This window comes from Microcaecilia unicolor, chromosome 3 (assembly GCF_901765095.1).
Source record: "Microcaecilia unicolor chromosome 3, aMicUni1.1, whole genome shotgun sequence".
NCBI lineage: Eukaryota > Metazoa > Chordata > Amphibia > Gymnophiona > Siphonopidae > Microcaecilia > Microcaecilia unicolor.
Genome location: NC_044033.1, coordinates 477,462,231 through 477,482,648, shown reverse-complemented (window position 1 = coordinate 477,482,648; position 20,418 = coordinate 477,462,231). Strand labels below are relative to the sequence as shown.

The following is a 20,418-nucleotide window of genomic DNA, read 5'->3' as shown; positions in this document are numbered from 1 at the left end:
TTTATTCAAATGTGGAACAAGTACCTTCCTTTCCGTATCTGATCTCAATTGTCATGGTGATCTATAAAACTGAATTATCTGTTTCATGTACAAAGGTACTGATGAAAATACACATTGGTATATTTCAATCACAACCTTGTATTGTATCCAAAATACCACTGGTAACCAATGCAGTTATTTTAACTTTGGTGTCATTTGTTCATATCTACTACCACCAGTTATCTTCCTTGCTGCTGAGTTCTGAATAATCTGAAGTGCTTTAAATCATGTCTTTGTAATACTCAGATACAGCATATTACAATTATCAAGTCTACTTAAGACCAAGGATTGCAATTGTGGATTTGGTAAATGTAGAGTCAATTCTTTAGTCTAAAAAAATTAATATAATAAGTAGAAAATGCTGCTAAGTTATAAGACTAACTTGCTTTTTTCAGTTTTCTCCTTGACCTCAGGAAGGCTCAATCATAGAAACATAGATACAGAAAAAGGGCTGCTGCGAAAAACAAAGGAAACTTCAACTAGGAAAAAATAATCTAAGAATTTAAAGGAATGAAGTTTTGTTTTTTGTTTTTAACAAAATGAAAACAAAAAACCGAAGCAGAAAAACACTTCAAATCTGTGAAGGCTCTTTCCCGGGTACTAGAAAGGGGGCACCGAAAAAAACTGTTGCTCCTTGAGTGGAAGAAAGAAAATTGAGGAGCGTGGTCGTGCGGTGGGTGAGAAGTAAGTCCGTACATGCGCAGTGCGTGCTGCACGCGCACCAGAAGGCTCTGGCAAATTTTTTTCTTTTTGCTATTGCAAATGCCGATTCCCAGGTTGACGCAGACATCGACCCAGTTGTGAGAAAAACTCAGCCTGCTTGTCCTCGGAGAATTCCCGTATCCCTTATTTGTCCTGTTTGTCTGTCTTGATTAGATTATAAGCTCTGTCAAGCAGGGACCATCTCTTACATGTTTAGTGCACAGCGCTGTGTATATATAGTAGCACTATAGAAATGATAAGTAGTAGCAGTAGTACATTTGATATCCACATAGTCTCCTGTAAGAACTGGGCATGTGGAAAAAGAGAAGCCTTAACAACTGGCCATACAACAAAGTTTCCATCATCACTTCAATCTTACTGTACACCGCCTTGAGTGAATTCCTTCAAAAAGGCGGTAAATAAATCCTAATAAATAAATAAATTAGGATGATGGCTGTCACAGTTATTTCACTGAACTGACCATGTAGTTATTTCACTGAACTGGCCATGCAATAATGGGCCACTGATCTTGAGATCACCTGGATCTCCTACACTGCCTGCCAGCCATGGGTAGCAGAACTGTCTGAGAAGACTCAGTAAGAGTGCTTATGCCAGAACATGCCCTCACACACTATGAAAGGCTGACAATTGTCAACTTGGGGAAGCCATACCATATTTGAAGCGTATGGGTTTACTATCCTCAGAACTTGAAATCCAGGCTCTGGAGACAAGAACAATACCCATTTGTGTCATCAATTCAACAACTCTCCAGGAAAGAGAGGAAGGGTAAAATTATACTAGCCCAGAGACAGTGTCACAGTTGGAGAAGGAGAGCCCTTGGTCCATGATGAGGTTGGCTCTACCTGTGTGGCATAAGCGCCACGCAGACCCTTGTCAACGGTTGCTGACAGAACCACTTGGCAGAGTCTGGGAGATGGAGAAGGCAGGACCTGACTCAGACTGGCTGAAGTGTATGACTAGGAACTACCTAGCAGACTGGCTGGAATAAGACGGGGCTGTCTAGAGGTTGGCTCTTAAAAGAGCTCTTTGGTTTTGTTTTTTTTTGTTACATTTGTACCCCACACTTTTTCCCACTCATGGCAGGCTCAATGTGGCAGGCAACGGAGGGTTAAGTGACTTGCCCAGAGTCACAAGGAGCTGCCTGTGCCAGGAATCGAACTCAGTTACTCAGTTCCCCAGGACCAAAGTCCACCACCTTAACCACTAGGCCACTCCTCCACTACTTTTAAAAGAGCCTGTGGGGGCTGGCCTGAGTTGAGGGCAGGGAGTAGCTAGACTATCAAGGCTGGAGGACTGTAACAGGCAGGACTGGAAGGCTGGAACAAGCAGGGATGAAAGAAGGAACAAACAAGGCTAGAACAAGCCAGGCTGGAAACAGGAACTGGCCAGGCAATGAACACTGGAGAGGGATAACTCTGGAAACCTGTTGCTGAAGCACTGAAGAAGTGTAGAGCACTTCCTTATATATCCCTATCCAGGAGGTGAGGTCATCTGTCAGGACCCCATCTACAGCTATAAAAGGAAAGTGCAGCAACCAGGAAGTAAACACTCACAAGACTCTAGGCATGGCATGCTACAGGATAGTGACTTCCTGAACCAGGTGAGGGGCGTGAAAGGCAGGCAGGGGTAAGTGCCACACCACCCCAGAGCTTACATTTCCTGATAGGGAGAGATAAACAGAAAAACACAAATACCACAGGGGTGGTAGAGGACATTTTGGGGTGAACAAGCACAAGTGTTAATATTCAAGCAGAATAGACTTTTGGTACAATGGAAATTTTATATAATGCTACAGTGACAAGTGGTGATGACAGGAAAGGAAATTTTGTTTGTGACAATATCTTATGGTCTATATACTGTTGTCCCTATTGCTACTCACCTGTGAGAAAGGAAACCTATCCTGCAAGCATGCAGATCCTCCCACTTGATGGTCAGCATCTTGATAACCTGGGCTGACACTGATAACATCCTGCAACAGCAACATCTCTCTATTGCAGAATAGATCAACAGAATTGACCTTAAACACATTCACATAGGTCTCCATGTGCAACAGAAATATGCTTCTATGCAAGACCAGTATCCTGTACTGAAATGAGACTGAAACTATTACTTTACACACATCAGTGTGATAAGGCCGTGTATGGCAAAGAAGACCATTTGAATAATGCTCATTTAGTATTAGTACCATTGCAACAGAGTGAAATACTTATACTGACGTTTTGGATCTGATAATCAGTGTAACCACAAATATGTAACTGCATAGATATGTATACAGATATGCTATAGAAAAATGCATGCAGAAGTTACAATTATTAATCAAGTAACATTCTAGAATTGTTTATCTTTAGTTTTTTTATTAGCCTACACAGTCTTAGGACTGATTATTTTACTCAAGCTATACTTGCTTTTTCGATGTATATTATGATGCATAGGTCATTTTTGCCAGCTCCACTTCCCAGAGATGGAGGGATGCAGGATAAAGCTGTCCTGCTTATACTAGTGGAAGTTAGGTTCAAAAGGCTTTAGTAGAAGTTAGGTTCATAAGGCCCATAAGGCCTGAAAAGGTTCATGGGGCTTATAAGGCCTATACTAACATCTAGCATGACTTCTTGCACTAACAGCATGACTTTTTTCTCTCCATATATTTTTATACTGAAGAGCTTTCTCAGGATGGTATACAAGAATAACACTTATCAGTAGAGCTTGGGAGAAGGAGACATATCAGAACATTGCAAGAACAAAAACATATTTGTTTTTCTCACCCTCTTCTTACACCAGCAATAACGTTTTTTCACCTTCTTGTAAGTGCACATATTTTGATTGGGTGCTCCAGCCATCACCCCTCAAGCAGGGAAAAATATAATTATACTAGTTTTTGGACGTTTAGGTTAAAAACATCTTTGCATCTGTTAAAGACATTCCACAGATTTCAGACACTATCAGGCTTATTTTCGAAAGTGATCGCCGGCCATCTTCCGACATAAATCGGGAGATGCCTGGCGATTTCGCAAAAGCGGCAAAATCGGTATAATTGAAAGCCGTGTTTTTGACACCATCGCCGCTTTCCCATCGCCACGCCAGCGAAAGTGCAAGGGGGCATGTCGGCGGCGAAGCAAAGGCGGGACATGGGTGGGCATGGGTGTGGCTACCAGATGGCCGGCTTTCGCGGATAATGGGAAAAAAAAGCAGCGTTAAGCAGTATTTTGCCGGGTTTACTGGTCCTTTCATTTTCATGACCAAGCCTCAAAAAGGTGCCCCAATTGACCAGATGACCACCGGAGGGAATGAGGGATGACCTCCCCATACTCCCCCAGTGGTCACCAACCTCCTCCCACACTAAAAAAATAAAAATGAAACACTTTTTTGCCAGCCTCTATGCCAGCCTCAAATGTCATACCCAGCTTCCTGACAACAGTATGCAGGTCCCTGGATCAGTTTTTGTTGGTTGCAGTGGACTTCAGGCAGCTGGACCCAGGCCCATCCCCCCTACCTGTTACACTTGTGGTGGTAAGTGTTGAACCCTCCAACCCCCCCAAAACCCACTGTACCCACATGTAGGTGCCCCCCTTTGCCCATAAGGGCTATGGTAATGGTGTAGAGTTGTGGGGAGTGGGTTTGGGGGGGATTTGGGGGGCTCAGCACCCAAGGTAAGGGAGCTATGGACCTGGGAGCTATTTGTATTTATTTTTTTAATTTTTAGAAGTGCCCCCTAGGGTGCCCAGTTGGTGTCCTGGCAAGTCAGGGGGACCAGTGCACTACAAATGCTGGCTCCTCCCATGACCAAATACCTTGGATTTCATTGGGTTTGAGATGGCCGGCATTTCTTTCCATTATCGCTGAAAAACAAAACCGGCGATCTCAAACCCGGCGAACTCTGGCATTTGGCCGGGCTAAACCGTATTTGGCCGGCCATCTTTTTCGAAAATACGGTTCCGGCTAGCTGTTGCGCCACCGCCACAATAGATCGCCAGTGACCTATTTCGCCGGCGACATTCAATTATGCCCCTCCACATGGCCTTCCATACCAGTTTACCTTGAATGGAATATTCAGCCTTTGCAGAGACTCAACGAGTGACTGTTGCAAGCTGTAATCTATCCTGTGGCTAACCAAAGATTGCAGAATGAACTGTTCCTATGCCTGATTATATTTTCTGCATTACCATTGTGACAGGTACAGGCTATGCTCTGTCACGAGGGTAACACAGAGGAGAGTAATGGGACCGTGATTACCTGTTAAAGTTAAAAAGTATAGAAGATATGGTGGTTTTCCTTTAAAAAAAGAAAGTGGAGAAAAACTACAACTCCCAGAAAGCCTGGCCTACAACAAAAAACGTCTTAAGCCTAGAAAAGGGAGGGCCTGCTGGGAAGGTTCCAGCCCAAGCAGAGGATACATTTATTTATTTATTGGGATTTATTAGGTGCCTTTATGAAGATATTTACCCAAAGCGGTATACAGCAGGTACAGTTTAATATAAAACTTACAATTCTGTTAACAGCATAACAATAGTAAAATGATCAAATATACAGTAAATGAGATAAATGTGGAAACAGCAAATTGAAGCCTAATAATAGGGCTTGATTTATGTTCAGAGGCGGGAGGGGGATCGGTACCAGGGGGCCCTAAAAGCCTTAATGCTACTACCTGGAATTTAACTGGGCACTGGCCAATATGCAAACTGGTCCCCTATAAGATCCACAGCTATATTTTGGACAATCTTTTTGCTGTCCTAGCCTTAGCTGCTTACTTACCAGGCTCAAGCTCCACTCAAGCTTTGCTTCAAACTGTGAATGTCCCAACCTGGATATTTTATTTCTGACCTAATCACTCTAAATCAAATGGAACTTCACTATTATTTTGACATTTAAAGTTGCCTGACAAACCATACAATAACATTTATGATAAACATGACCATAGTTCAATAATAATACTAAATAGTACAAAGTAAGGCATATTGAAGAGAAATGCAACCTATGTTTTCTGGTGAAAGTAAAACCATCTAAATACATAATGTTACATTGGCCTTAAACACCATGTAAACACCATGTTACATCTACTTTGAACAAAGTCCAAGCCACAGCTGTTTTCAGCAAAAGGTAATCAATAAATACAACATAAGAAAATGCTAATCTTAGCTAAGAAATGTAGCCCTTATCCAGTTTAATGTTTGCATGATACCAGTCTCACGTCTCACTGAATAAGACCTTACAAAAATTGTTATTTAACATAAAACACTTAAGAATAAAAGGAATAAATCAATGAAAATAAAAAAAAGGGAAGAGACAAGAGAAAACTGCAAGAACTTGATTTTTAAAAATAATAGATTTAATACTGCCATGCAAAGACCAGATTCTTTGTGACTAGACAGGTACTTCATTGCAAGTAAAAGAGATTGTATATGGCACTATTATGAATGTTATTTCAAATCGCAGATGTAAATTTTAATAATCCATTATTAATGGTCCTATGTACTAATCATTCCCCTATTTGCAAATGAGAGAAAACCCATGAATAAAACACCCAACAGTTACTATGCTAGCTGATATTGTTTAACATTAAAAAATGCTAAAAAATCAAAGTTGAATTTTAATTAGAGAAACAATGCCCAATATAATTAGCAAGACTATAAAGATAATGGCAAGGAAAAGAGGTAACACCCTGCCTACTGCAAAAAAAAAAAAAAGGTTAATCAGAAACGAACCAGTATTTACCTGATGGTATGTAGGCACTCTGCGCTTCGGCCTCGCTTTGCTCTAGGCAGCATCAAAAACTCACTGCACGAAAAGGATATATAGTGAGTATAACAGAAAAAAAAAGCACAAGGAATTAGTTTACATATGATTTATGGGTTTATCAGCTAATGGAAAACAAAGTAACCCCAGCTTCTAATCTAAGGTACTGTGTGAGGGTAATTCTATAACAGAGCACCTAGGATAAGAGGGTATGCAGGTGCCTATTTCAAGCCTATTCTAAATAGGCACCTATTTTTCTTTACAGAATACCAGTGCAAGTGGCAGAAAACACACATATATTTAAGGCACAATCACTTACATCAGCCCTATAGCTGGCATAAATGCTGACACCTAGATTTTTAAAAAGATCAATTGTGAATATCTATACAAACAAACACTGAAGAGTAAATGAATGTAATTATATCAAAAAACAAACCCACAGCTACAAAGAAACAATCATAATTTCCAAATAGATAGCACTGTGGAAGCACTGTGATCAGAGGAGCTACTCCAAATGCAGGGTTGTGGGTTCAAGCCCCAAAGTGGGTGTTTGTAAAACTGTTTTATTTGCCCTGCTATTGAGGCTGTATTGTGCTACATAGGTTGTTATGTGTACCACACCAAGCCCTTTGTTATTGGTGTCTAGAGGAGGGGGAGTAAAGGGCCCCCTCCCCCCATTCCTTTCTATGTCATCTCAGGTGCAACACATGTAGGGTTAGCGGGCTCATTGGAAGAAGGGTAGTTGCTTCCTCAGTCCTTGATTCAGAATAAAGGTGTTATTTGATTTAGAATAAAGGTGTTATAGGGGTGCTCTGGAAGTGGTACTTTGGCAGTGAAGATGTTCCCTCATGCACTAGATAAGTGCAGGTTTTTTACGGCTGATTCACCAGTACCAGTGCTGGAGTGTTTCACCCTCCCAGTGCACTCCAAAGTGCCTACAACACATAAGTTGGTACAGATAGGGTTCAGATGACAGACCTTCTTGCCTATCATGTTTTCATACCAGTTGTGGAATGCTTATCACATAGGCTGTGACAGATGGTAACAGGCAGATGGGGGGGAGGCCCAGGAGGAGGATGCATTACATTGGTAAAGGTGGTATGAAAGCTGAGGTGGCCATGGGGATGGGGATTGCATGTTGGCCTGTGCAGGGATAGGCAGTGGGGTAACGATGGTGTGTATGTGGCCATCAGAGGGAGCTGCTGCCAACGGTCCAAGCACTATGAATGAGGGGACCAGGATAAGGGGGGAAGTGGTGTAGGTCTATGGCTTGGCATGGTTGTGTGTGTGTGTGGGGGGGTGGGGGGGCATTGTGACACCCAGGAGCTCAAATTCATCTAGAATGTAATGGCTTTCTCTTCAGTCTTAGCCAGGAAGAAAAGAGAGAAAGATCTCTTGGCCGAGACCCTGTGAACAGTTATAATTTGATAACCTGTGAGCAGCTATATGTTCCTGATCTCCCCAGGTACTATTTAGATAGTAAACAAATGTTTAGATAGTGTTATACTTGATCCATTTTTCAGTTACCTGTTATTATGTGCTGTTTTTGTTTCACCTGTTTTAATGGTTCACTGTTCAATATTTTTCATGACAATAAACATTTTTAGTTTATTGCCTCTGCTTGTCTGGACTAAGAATCCTGGTGGTTTGTGTGTTGGGTCTGTGGGTGCTTTCTAGGAACTGTGGGACCACTTGGAATGTGGCCCCAGTAACCTAGAAATCACTGAGGATAATTTGAGAGGAGACTTGCCCAGAGGCAGTTGGGACCCAGTCGGTAGGAGGAGGATGCTAGTGTAGAGCACAAGTGGCAGGTGCAGGCGGGCCTGAACCGTGCTGGGGATAGATCCTCTAAGTGGCTGTGGGTAACCCCAGGTGGGTGGCTAGGTGTTTTGTGACAGGCATAATTTGTAGACTTGGCATACATTCAGATTTCATCAATGCCATTTTTCCTCTCATTTCCTTATTTATCTGATGTCACATGTTTAATGATGTCACAAGATTAATGATGAATGGGACACACCACAACACACTGTATTGATGAGACTGCGATAACATGTACGGCAACCAGTGTATATTATATGACTGCTTCTGTGCTCCAGGGGGCAATGCTGGACACTTACCTTGCTAAGATGTATCTTATGTGTCTCCAGGCTCACAGGGAGATATTTCTGGGGGGCAGGTGGTGGTGATACTTGGAGCCTCCTGTGCCTCAGACACAGGCACACCAGGAGCTGTGTCTCTTGGACAGAGTAATTCGACTCTCTCCTGAGGGACATGTTTACTCTGTCTGGGACATTCTTCCAAGTGCAGAGCTATATATAGACATGTTGCACGTCATGGGAACGTCTAGATGCTACCACGGGAATATGTCACTGACGTTTTCAGATGCATGTTTTACGTAGTATATTTTCGAACAACAAAGACATTTTTTTACCTCTCTTCCAGGACATGTTACTTGTAGATGTTTATTTGTGGTAGTTTCGATTCTCTGAGCCAATTTATTTATTTTTTTGATTATAGCCCTAGTACGTTGGACGTTTTTTGATAAACGTCTCTGACGTCATTTGAACGTTATATTACAAATAACCCTCTATGTCTTCTTACTAAAGTAATAATATGGTTTGAAAACTGCCCTCTCTCATATGTGGGAAAGAGTGGACCGTATTCGTATTAGATCAGGAGATGGAAAGAGCAAGCTATCTTTAGAGTTTCACTATTATTCCCTTAAGACCTACTCTCTTTTTTCAATTTATGCAACATGTGACATATAGCATTTGCTCTGTGCACTATTCATTTAAAGCATAGTAGGAAAGAATACGTTTAAGATTAGACATAAATCTTTCTTCTTTAGTTTCTTCAATTGAACAAAATGTACCTTTCTTGATCAGATAAATACTGATTATCCATATCTCTGGATCTGCGATCAACTGGACTTCGGGAGGCATCATGGTGTCTAGTTGGAGAACGAGATCGTCTCATTTGATGAATTTCATCTAAACTCCTAGAAAAGATTGATGTAAGTAAATTGATAATAGTATTCATCCTCAACAAAGTTAATATAATTTCATCATATTATTCATGATCATTGAACTAGATGTGTTACAGTATAAGAGGTAACATAGTAACATAGTAGATGACGGCAGAAAAAGACCTGCACGGACCATCCAGTCTGCCCAAGAAGATAAATTCATATGTGCTACTTTTTTATTTGTACTGTCCTCTTCAGTGCACAGACCGTATAAGTCTGGCCAGCCCTATCCCCGCCTCCCAACCACCAACCCCGCCTCCCAACCACCAGCTCTGGCACAGACCATATAAGTCTGCTCAGCACTATCCCTGCCTCCCACCACCGGCTCTGGCACAGACCGTATAAGTCTGTCCAGCACTATCCCCGCCACCCAACCACCAGCCCCGGCACAGACCGTATAAGTCTGCCCAGCACTAGTCCCGCCTCCCAACCACCAGCCCCAGCACAGACCGTATATGTCTGCCCAGCACTAGCCCCGCCTCCCAACCACCAGCTCTGCCACCCATTCTAGGCTAAGCTCCTGAGGTATATATCATTACATTGGAACAGCACTATTGGGAGCCTATTTAAGGTGCACTGATGTCCAAAATTAAAGGGACGGGAAAGGAGAAGGGGATGAGATTTGATATACTGCCTTTCTGGGTTACGATGTTAGGTATAAAATCTCTGTATCAAATACTGGGTGCATTACCACAGCTTGGGGGATAGTAACCTACAGTTAATGCAGACCAATGATTATTAACTTGTAATAATGAGTTTTGTGTTACCTGTAAGGTGCAGTCCCTGACTATTCCCTGCCTATACCACATCCCTAACAGGAAAATTTCCACATAATTCCTCTGATTCTAGAAAAGTTGCCAAAAATTGTGTGTGCAAATTTAGGCATGTTTCCAATTTGTGCGCACAATTTAATCAAATAACAAGCCAATTAGTGCCAATAATTGGCTTTTTAATAAGCAATTATTGGCACTAATTAGATTTAATTGGGACCAATGCATGTAAAATTGGGCACAGGAACTGTGCCTTTAATTTACGTGTGGTCCAAACAAAATAGGTGCAGATATAGAAGGTCATGGGTGTTTTGGGGCAGAATGGGGGTGTGGCTTTCAGTTACACATATATTTACAGAATTGTATTTGCATTCTATGAATTGTGCCAAACTTTAGGCACGGATTATAGAATATCATTTACGCGAGTATTTTTCAGCACCAAATTTTTAGGCACCATATATAGAGTGTGGCACAAAGTTTTAATGCAGCAATTAGGGTGTGCTAACATTATCTCAAAATGTCCAAGCAAGGGTGAAATCAATTAATATTCAAACAAAGCAGCACCCAAAACCAAGTATGCAAATATCCTAGGCTATGTATCAGATTATCAAAGGACATTTGCCTCAACAGTGGAGGCTAACTGGAAATAGTTTATAAACTGGCCCTGCTTTGTATCATCGATACTTCACCAGCAGCCAAACCACTTATTTGATCATCGGTCCCCTCCACCCTTTTTTTAAATTTTAAGGGCCATTTAAAAAATTTTTATAGCAAATATAATTTTTTATATTTTAAAGAAAACTAATTTTTTTCAAAACATTTTTTAAAACAATCAATATTCTGCTTTTACGCTCTTCAAAAATAGAAGCCATAGTTATCTTAGATGGAACTGAGACAACACTAGCCCGATCTCCTTTTGAGCCCAGACGGCTCTCTCTCAGGCTGCAGCTTCAAATTCTTTACTGCACATATAGAGTTTTAGGGGGCAGAGAGTAGGTGTGCCCAGCATTAATCAGATAGTGCAGCTACATTACCGTGCACCAACTGATTAGTGTATGGTTAGCGCGAGAGTCCTTACCTGGCAGAAACCCAAATGGTAGCAACATTCCATACTACCAATCCGAGGGCAAGCAGTGGCTTCCCCATGTCTGTCTCAATAGCAGACTATGGCCATTTTCGCCAGGAACTTGTCCAAACCTTTTTAAAACCCAGATACAGTAACCAAACATTCTCTGGCAATGAGTTCCAGAGCTTAGCTATTCTTTGAGTGAAAAATATTTCCTCCTATTTTGATCAAGAAAAAGGGATAATTACCCAATCTTTTACATAGTCCACAACACAGTGGGGTAAGATTCAATGGAAATTTAAAAGGAAAAAGAGGATGGAAACAAATAAACCTCCCCCTCCCCTAAATCATTAATCACTTAGATAAAGTAACCAATAGCATAGGTGTACATCAGTAATAACTATTAAGATTCCATCGCAGCATCTCTAACTGGTGAACTAGTGTCCATCCTCTTGCCACTCAAAAACCTAGATAGTTGAGAAAGTTTAAAGAAAATATATTTCAAAGATTTCCACTTAATCACACATTTACACGGGTATTTAAGGAAAAATAGTGCCCCCCCCCCCCAAATGAAGAACAGTAGCCCTCATCAAGAGAAGTTTTCCTCCTCTTCTGAGTCTCTTTAGCTAAAGCCGGAAAAATTCTGACCTGCTTAAGTTATTTTAATAACTGAGATCTATTCAGACAACACCAAATTATCAGGTTCAAGTTTCTTTAAACCATAAAACTACCATTTCTTAAGGCCTCTTTTATCAAGCTGCACTAGTGATTCCCACGCGGCAATGCCGACAAAGCACAATCAAAGTGATAAACCTTAAGATTACAGATTTCAGGAAATATTTTTTAAAGGTCCCTTTACTATCAAAATCAAGTTATTATCTGGCTGATCTTAATAAACACCTCCTGATAGAACTTACTTTTCCAAAAGAAAATTCTTAAAGAAAATCTATTTTCTTCCTTTCACACAGTTAACAGACACTCTGGGGCTCATTTTCAAAAGAGAAAAATGTCCAAAAAGTGTCATAAAGCAACATTTGGATGAATTTCTTCTCAAAACATCCAAATCGACCCGTTTTGAAAATGTCTGTCTATGCAATTTGTCTGCAGTACGTCCAAATCACAACATCAGGCCTCCCTCCCTCCCAGCACCCACCATCAGGCTTCCCTCCCACCGAGCACCCACCATCAGGCTTCCCTCCAACCCAGCACCCACCATCAGGCCTCCCTCCCACCCAGCACCCAAGATCAGGGTTCCCTCCCACCCAGCACCCACCATCAGGGTTCCCTCCCACCCAGCACCCAACATCAGGCCTCCCTCCCTCCCAGCACCCACCATCAGGCCTCCCTCCCACCCAGCACCCAACACCAGGCCTCCCTCCCACCCAGCACCCACCATCAGGCTTCCCTCCCACCCAGCACCCAACATCAGGCCTCCCTCCCTCCCAGCACCCACCATCAGGCTTCCCTCCCACCGAGCACCCACCATCAGGCTTCCCTCCCACCCAGCACCCACCATCAGGCCTCCCTCCCATCCAGCACCCAAGATCAGGGTTCCCTCCCACCCAGCACCCACCATCAGGCCTCCCTCCCTCCCAGCACCCACCATCAGGCTTCCCTCCCACCCAGCACCCACCATCAGGCCTCCCTCCCACCCAGCACCCAACACCAGGCCTCCCTCTCACCCAGCACCCACCATCAGGCTTCCCTCCCACCCAGCTCCCAAGATCAGGCCTCCCTCCCACCCAGCACCCACCATCAGGCTTTCCTCCCACCCAATACCCAACACCAGGCCTCCCTCCCACCCAGCACCCACCATCAGGCTTCCCTCCCACCCAGCTCCCAACATCAGGCCCCCCTCCCACCCAGCAGCACCCAGCACGAGGCCTGCCTCCCTCCCTCCCAGCACCAGGCCTGCCTCCCGCCCTCCCTCCAACCAAACTAGCAACCATCAACCCGCCCGCCCGTCCTCCCTCCCTCCCTTCCAGCACCAGGAACCCCCCCCCCCTTCTCCTCTTAAATTTTAAAAGTGTACCTCCTCGGAGTTCATTCAGGCGGCGTGCGTCGGCAGCGAAGCGCGTGTTCTTCGCTCGGCACGCCTTCCTTTCTGTATCTCAAGCTGAGATACAGAAAGGGAGCGCCGAGTGAAGAACACGCGCTTCACTGCCGCTGCTGACGCACGCCGCCTGAATGAACTCCGAAGAGGTATGCTTTTAAAATTTAAGAGGAGAAGGGGGGGGGTTCCTGGTGCTGGGAGGGAGGGAGGGAGGACGGGCGGGTGGGTTGATGGTTGCTTGTTTGGTTGGAGGGAAGGCAGGATGCAGGCCTGATGCTGGGAAGGAGGGAGAGTGGGCGGACCAGCGATGGCGCGTGTGCCAAAGGAGAGGGCTCTGCGTGCCCTCTCTGGTACGCGTGCCATAGGTTCGCCATCACTGACCTAAACACTTAAGCTACTATGTTTCTTTTTCCCAATTCAGTTAGTTTCTTTTGACAACTTGTAACTATACGAGATTAACAAGTGTCACCCTTATCATTTTTTTTTGCCTTTTTGCTTTCTCACAGGGTAACTTTCTTTACCAGTGGAACCAGTGGCGTAGCTACGTGGGGCCTGAGGGGGCCGGGGCCCCCGCAGATTCACCCCAGGACCCCCCTCCCGGCGAACCCGCCCCCGCCGCCGCCTACCTTTACTTTTGCTGGCGGGGGATCCCACTCCCCGCCAGCCGACGTCTTCTCAGTCCTTCCTGCACTTCAATTTGTTTGCTGACGTCCTGCACGTAATTGTACGTGCAGGACGTCAGACTCAGAGAACAGTTCTGTTCTCTGAGTCTGACGTCCTGCACGTACAACGTGCAGGACGTCAGCAAACAAATTGAAGAGCGGGAAGCGACTAAGAAGAAGACGTCGGCTGGCGGGGAGTGGGATCCCCCGCCAGCAAAAGTAAAGGTAGGCTGCAGCGGCGGCGGGTTCGCGGCGGGAGGGGGGGCGGCAATGTCGGCGGTGGGGGGGCGGCGCCGGGGGGAGGGCTAAAATGTGCCCCCTCCCCCCGGGCTCTGGACCCCTCTCCCACGGAAGGCTGGCTACGCCCCTGAGTGGAACTATGCCACAGACATCAGATACGTATTCCTGTTCCTCTTATACAACCTCTTAACTTTGTAACCCTTTACTGTCAGTGAATTCAGTAGTTGTCTTTTTTTATTGTTAATGCATGAAGAATTTGATTCTTTGGCAACCTATTCTGTTTTACAGGACCATTCACTTCAGACAACGGAAACTTATTCCCCAGCTAGATCATCAGGTAAGCATCTTTTCTTTTTAGTGGTGATGCAAATGTCTCTTAGCTGAGAAATACACTTAACTCAGTCTCTTCCACGGTGTAGATGAAAACCTCTCTTGCGTGGGGGCACAGAACTTCTCCAAACGCCAGCACTGTAGGACTCCTTTCTTCTTCTTCCTAAACCTACCTTAACAAAATGAACAGGAGGCAATACCCTCTCTCCCTATCCTTAGGTAGCACTTTCCTGTGTGTAAAATTACATTTATCCGATCAAAACTGTGGCCTTTTTGCTAGTCAAAATGAAATTCAAATAAAGTGCCCTCTCTTTTAGATCCTAACCTCACTTGGTTACCCTATTCTAACAGGAGCAGCCTTGAAGCGCCCTCACACTTGTCCCTGCTGCAGCACTCTCCCTCTACACTTTTGCTCCCCTAACATTCTATTCTCCAGACTTTCTCCCATTCATAGATACTTTAGTACTGGTTCATCCTTTAATTAAGTCTGAGTCAGGATTGTACCCCTGTACATTTAATACACCACTAATTCACATGCAACCCCTTCCAACATTTGTATCCTGTAACCCTCAGACATACAGAACCTAATATTCCTAATCCTCAATCCCAAAGAGAGAATGATCTCTAGCTCTTAGGGAAAGGATTCACACTCACTCAACAATTCCTCTCCCTCCCTCTCTCTCAACTCCTCATACTTTCTATTTATGACTTAAATTTCACCACAGTTGTCAGTCAATCTCAGACACACTGCAGCACACACCCTCTCCTTCTTCTGCTTCAGCTCCTTCTCAACTGCCAGCATGCCCGTTGCCAGGACAACCAGGTCTCCGCTTGCTCAGCTGTTGTCCCATAGTGATGTCACTATAAAACCCTCATTTTTTCCTCTGGAAGAGCCCAGTTAAGATTATTTTAACCCTTTAGGATTACAGTAGCATTTCAGAAAATGCTACCCTAGATAGGGTTAGCATATGGCTCCAGAAAAAGGAGGACAGATTTAGCCAGTCTGGGTTTTACTTCCATTGCTTTCAATGGAAGCAAAACCCGGACTGGATCAATGTGTTCTCCTTTTTCTGGAGCCATATGGTAACCCTAACCCTAGAGGATCTGGATTTGAGCTTTCTACCTAAGAGCCTAAATTTGGCTTCCAGAACCTCTCTCCCACATTTTCCTATGTCATTGGTGCCCACATGTACCAAGACAGCCGGCTCCTCCCCAGCACTATCTAAAATCCTATCTAGGTGAAGCTTGAGGTCCGCCACCTTCACACCAGGCAGGCAAGTCACCAGCCACCCAGCTATCTATATACCTAATGATCGAATCACCAACTACAATGGCTGTCCTAACCTTTCCCTCCTAGTCAGCACTCGGTGCGAGAGGATAGTACATCCCCTGGTGGGCAGATCCTGGCTACAGGAATACTTCCTACTTCACCAGGGTAATGCTCTCCTTCTAGGAGACCTCCCTCCTCCAAGGTAGCACAGGGGCTACCAGACTGAAGGTGGGACTACAACACCCCTGTAGGTCTCATCTATGTACCTCTCTGTCTCCCTCAGCTCCACCAAGTCTGCTACTCTAGCCTCAAGAGAACGGACACATTCTCTGAGAGCTGGGAGCTCTTTGCATCGGGCACACACATATGACATCTCACCAACTGGGAGATAATCATACATGTGACACTCAATGCAAAAGACAATTTCAACATTTATTTCAGCATGGAAATTTCAGTGTGATACATAGAATCTGGGGTTTAGTGCAAAATACCCAAAGTCCGACTTAAGACATCAACTCAAAAATGTCCCTCTCTGTATTTATTTTTCTCTTAAACTTTTCAATATTGTTTCAAACTTTCTTTTTCACAGACACCTTCGCACAGCACTCTTCAGCAGCACAGTATTCTCACTTCAAATGCTGCTGTTGGACTCCTCCCCCCCATTGCTGTTTGGAACAAATCCCTCTCAGCAGCAGTGCAGCCAATCAGAAGCTAACTTACATCTGCCCTTACATTGTAAGCCACAAAAATTAATTAAAACACACAGTTTAAAGCTTCATTTTTTAATTAGACTGCAAAAATTCAGGTATGGAGCCCTTAAATATGACTTCTGTCCATGAATTTGCACTTTTTAAACTTTTGTGAGTTTTATTTTTAACTCTGATCAATTCCTATAACTTGCAAGCTCAAACAGCGTTTTTGTAAAGCACATATCAACAGCCTTCCAGCACCTTCACTGACCCATTAAAACATGTAACCTTTAAAATTTTATTTTATATATTTACTATACTGGACAGGTATCCTTGCCAATCTCCCTGACTCCAAACGCATGCACAAAAATTTGCAACAAAATCAGGTCAGGACTGGGCTTTTAGAGCCCCCCCTTTAATCTCCCAGCAATCTCTGGGGCATTGTGCAGCAAATGCGCTTTTGAACGTGCATACACGAATTCACTGACTGCTCAATATGCAGCAAAACTGTGCCCTCACAAATCGGGACCTTTCCTGGGTCCAGCCGGTCACACTGGTACTTGAAATTTTAAATAATTTATGGCTCAGAGTTGCTGCAAGCTCCTGGAAACTCATGGAGTCCATGGCCAACTCCTGACCTCTTTGCATGTGTGTGTGGAGACGTCATTAATTACAACATCATGCACCCACAACAATATCGCGTATAGGTGGCGATATTTTCTATGGCCCAGGCCTCAGTATAGCCTGGGCCTTTCTAGATTGCTCAAGTCAGCTCTCCTTCTCCACAGGGTAGCTTGCAACATCACGGGTCACATCGGAACTGTGATTCCTGTGCCAGGACCACCTCCTTCAATGGCACTGCATCTGGACCCCCCACTCCCACCCCAAGAAGCTTTTATAAAATAGGTGCTTTTAATTACTTGGACATAGGCAGTGGTGTGCTGGAGCCGGCTCGCACCAGCTCGCAAGAGCCACTTGTTAAATTTTGACAGCTCTTGCGAGCCGGTTGTTGTTTGGGGTGAGCCGGCTCCATTGCACGAGGTAAGCATGGCAGGAGGGCACCATGCTTACCTCCCCTCCCGCTCCCATCCATGTCTAGTGCTGTCCTTCGTCCCCACCCTCCCCTCCCGCTCCCATCCGTCAGTTTCACTTACCTCCCTCGAAGCGCCGCCATATTTAAAGCCCTGCTGCCCATCTCCAGCTGCCTTTCCTGCTTGCTTCTGAGGAGTTCGCGCCCTTAGTCCCGCCTTCTGATGTCATTCTGACGTCATTTCCTTTTTCCGCAAAGGCGGGACTAAGTGCGCAAACTCCTCAGAAGCAGGGAAGGCAGCTGGAGATGGGCAGCAGAGCCTTAAATAATGTGGCGCTTCGAGGGAGGTAATTGAAACTGACGGATGGGAGCGAGAGGGGAGGGTGGGGGCGAAGGACATCGCTAGACATGGATGGGAGCGGGAGGGCAGGGGAGGGAGGAGAATTGCTGGGCATGGATGGGCAGAGGGGGCAGGGGAGAGAATTGCTGAGCATGGATGGGCAGAGGGAGGCAGGGGAGAGAACTGCTGGGCATGGATGGGCAGAGGGAGGCAGGGGAGAGAACTGCTGGGCATGGATGGGCAGAGGGGGCAGGGGAGAGAAGAGAATTACTGGGCATGGATGGGTAGAGGAGGGCAGGGGAGAGAAGAGAGTTTCAGGACATGGATGGAGGGGAGGGCAAGAGAAATTCTGGACATGGATGGAGGGGAGGGAAGGGAGAGAGAAGAAATGCTAGACATGGAGGGAAGATAGAGGAAGGAAATTAGATGAGGGAAAAGGAAGTGAGGATAGAAACTGCACATGGATGGAGAAAATAGGCAGAAGCTGGATCCACTGTACAGTCAAGACTGCGGAGGTCCAGAAATGAAGAAGAAAGGAGGAAAGAAAAGAAATAAATGGAAAGGAAGCCCTGAAAACGGAGTCAAGGGAACAGATAGAGAGCAGCAGAATCAGATGCTGGGCCAGCATGATCAGAGAAACAAAGTCACCAGACAACAAAGGTAGAAAAAATAATTTTATTTTCATTATAGTGTTTGGAATATGTCCACTTTGAGAATCAGGTGTTGAACGTTAAAAGTTTATATTTATTTACTTATTTATGGCATTTTATCCCATATTAAACATGAATTAGATTGGAACCTGGGATCATTTTTTTTTTTCCTGGAGAGAGTAATGTTTTGCCCCCCCCCCCCAACGGGCTATAGCCAGCTCTGCAATTTTGGGGGGGAGCAGAGGTGGGGGGGGGGGGGGGGGCGCCGAGGTGGACTGGGGAGAGAGCCTGTTGTTAAAAATTTACCAGCACACCACTGGACATAGGCGTTCTTATAAATGTGCTCCTTGGTTAGCAAATAACCCCACTGACAATAATGGAGTATAATGCTAAATCAGATTAATAAAAGTTAGCAAATGAGACCTTAAGTTCAAACATGAGGTAATGAAAGACTAGTCATTTGTCCAAAGTCACAGAGGAAGCAGGATTTGAACCTGGATTCCAAGAGCCTCAGCTTCCTGCTCTAACTACTAACCTACTTTAAGAGGGTGCACTATTATCAGTGCATGACATTCGTTTCAAATGACAGCCCTTTCCTAGTGTTTACTGGGCTTTATCTGCTGTCATCTGCTATGTTAGTGTATTATTATCTTTGCTGGATGATATGCGTGTGATTTCACATGTATATATATATATATATATATATATATATATATATATATGTGTGTGTGTGTGTATGTGTGTGTGTGTTTGTGTGTCAGTGCATACTTGCATGAGTGGGAATGTTAGAACATGTGTGTATATTTATACCTGCGTTCATTCTCTCTGTGTCCATATCAGAAAAGGAAATTAGGGGGTAGGACTCTTTGAAAGGTGTCATTTATGTTACTGTGAATCAGTGTTTGTATCCTGCAACTCTTGAAACTACTTTTCTAATTTGGGAGGCGCTTCATTTCCCTTCCAACTTTCACCACATACAGATATTTCATTCCTACAGCATAGGGCTCGCTTCCTCCCATTCTAGTTTCTGGACATGAATGTAAAAATCAATAGAATGCTGAAAAACATGTGAGATTTGCTAATCCTAACCTGAATCCTGTCTACATTTAACGGGGTGCCTCTTAACTTTGGATATATTCCTGGTTTACCAGTGCCTTAATCTAGCTCTGCTAATGGCAACAGATACTAGTTGGCAGTACACATAGAAACCAATTTAAATAAAAACCAGTACAATTCTTCAGAAAATTTCACAATGAAAATAGCAACAAAGAAAATGAAATACATATCTGAATAATTTGAAATGCAATACCTCAAAACTTCAGAATTATTTGCAATCCATATGTGTATGTGTGTGTGTCTCAGTTGTGTATTCTGTGTGTGTGCTCTGCATGTATTATTTGTGTGTAGGATAGTAGGGGATGGTGGCAAATTGGGAAGTGTAGGTAGTTTTGGGAAATGGGAGCAGTTTGAGGGTTGGAAAGAACAAAAATACGAGAATTGTATTGATAATAGAGGTCTTAATCCAAAGTTATTATTCTATCCATCAAGTAGTGTGGGAGAAGATCCTCAAGTACCAAGCAATGTAGTCAGAGATCAAGCAAATGTGGCTGAGATAATGATGAAATATTTGCCCATCATACTATGTGTCACGGGCTTGTTTAAAGGGAATTTCCAAGCAGTTGTTGACAGGTTGCTTATATATGTTCCATGCAATGAAGTCTAGAAAGAAGCTCGATTTTGCATGATGCAAGTACAACAGCAAGTGTTGGCAGTAAATTTGATATATTGAGGTCATCTA

The 20,418-nt window shown here is 44.0% G+C and overlaps 1 protein-coding gene across 16 annotated transcripts in view; it reads right to left on the bottom strand.

Annotated features, from left to right (window-relative positions):
• Positions 1-20,418, bottom strand: part of RIMS1 (regulating synaptic membrane exocytosis 1) — an 871,728-nt gene that overhangs the window by 402,941 nt on the left and 448,369 nt on the right. For 13 of the 16 annotated variants that reach the window (XM_030199020.1, XM_030199021.1, XM_030199022.1 and 10 more), the window contains 2 exons: positions 9,368-9,493; positions 6,472-6,534 (listed from right to left, as the gene is read on the bottom strand). In XM_030199020.1, coding sequence (XP_030054880.1) covers positions 6,472-6,534; positions 9,368-9,493 — 189 coding nt within the window. The remainder of the gene's footprint in view (positions 1-6,471; positions 6,535-9,367; positions 9,494-20,418) is intronic. The other 3 variants (XM_030199025.1, XM_030199031.1, XM_030199032.1) reach the window with 1 other exon arrangement.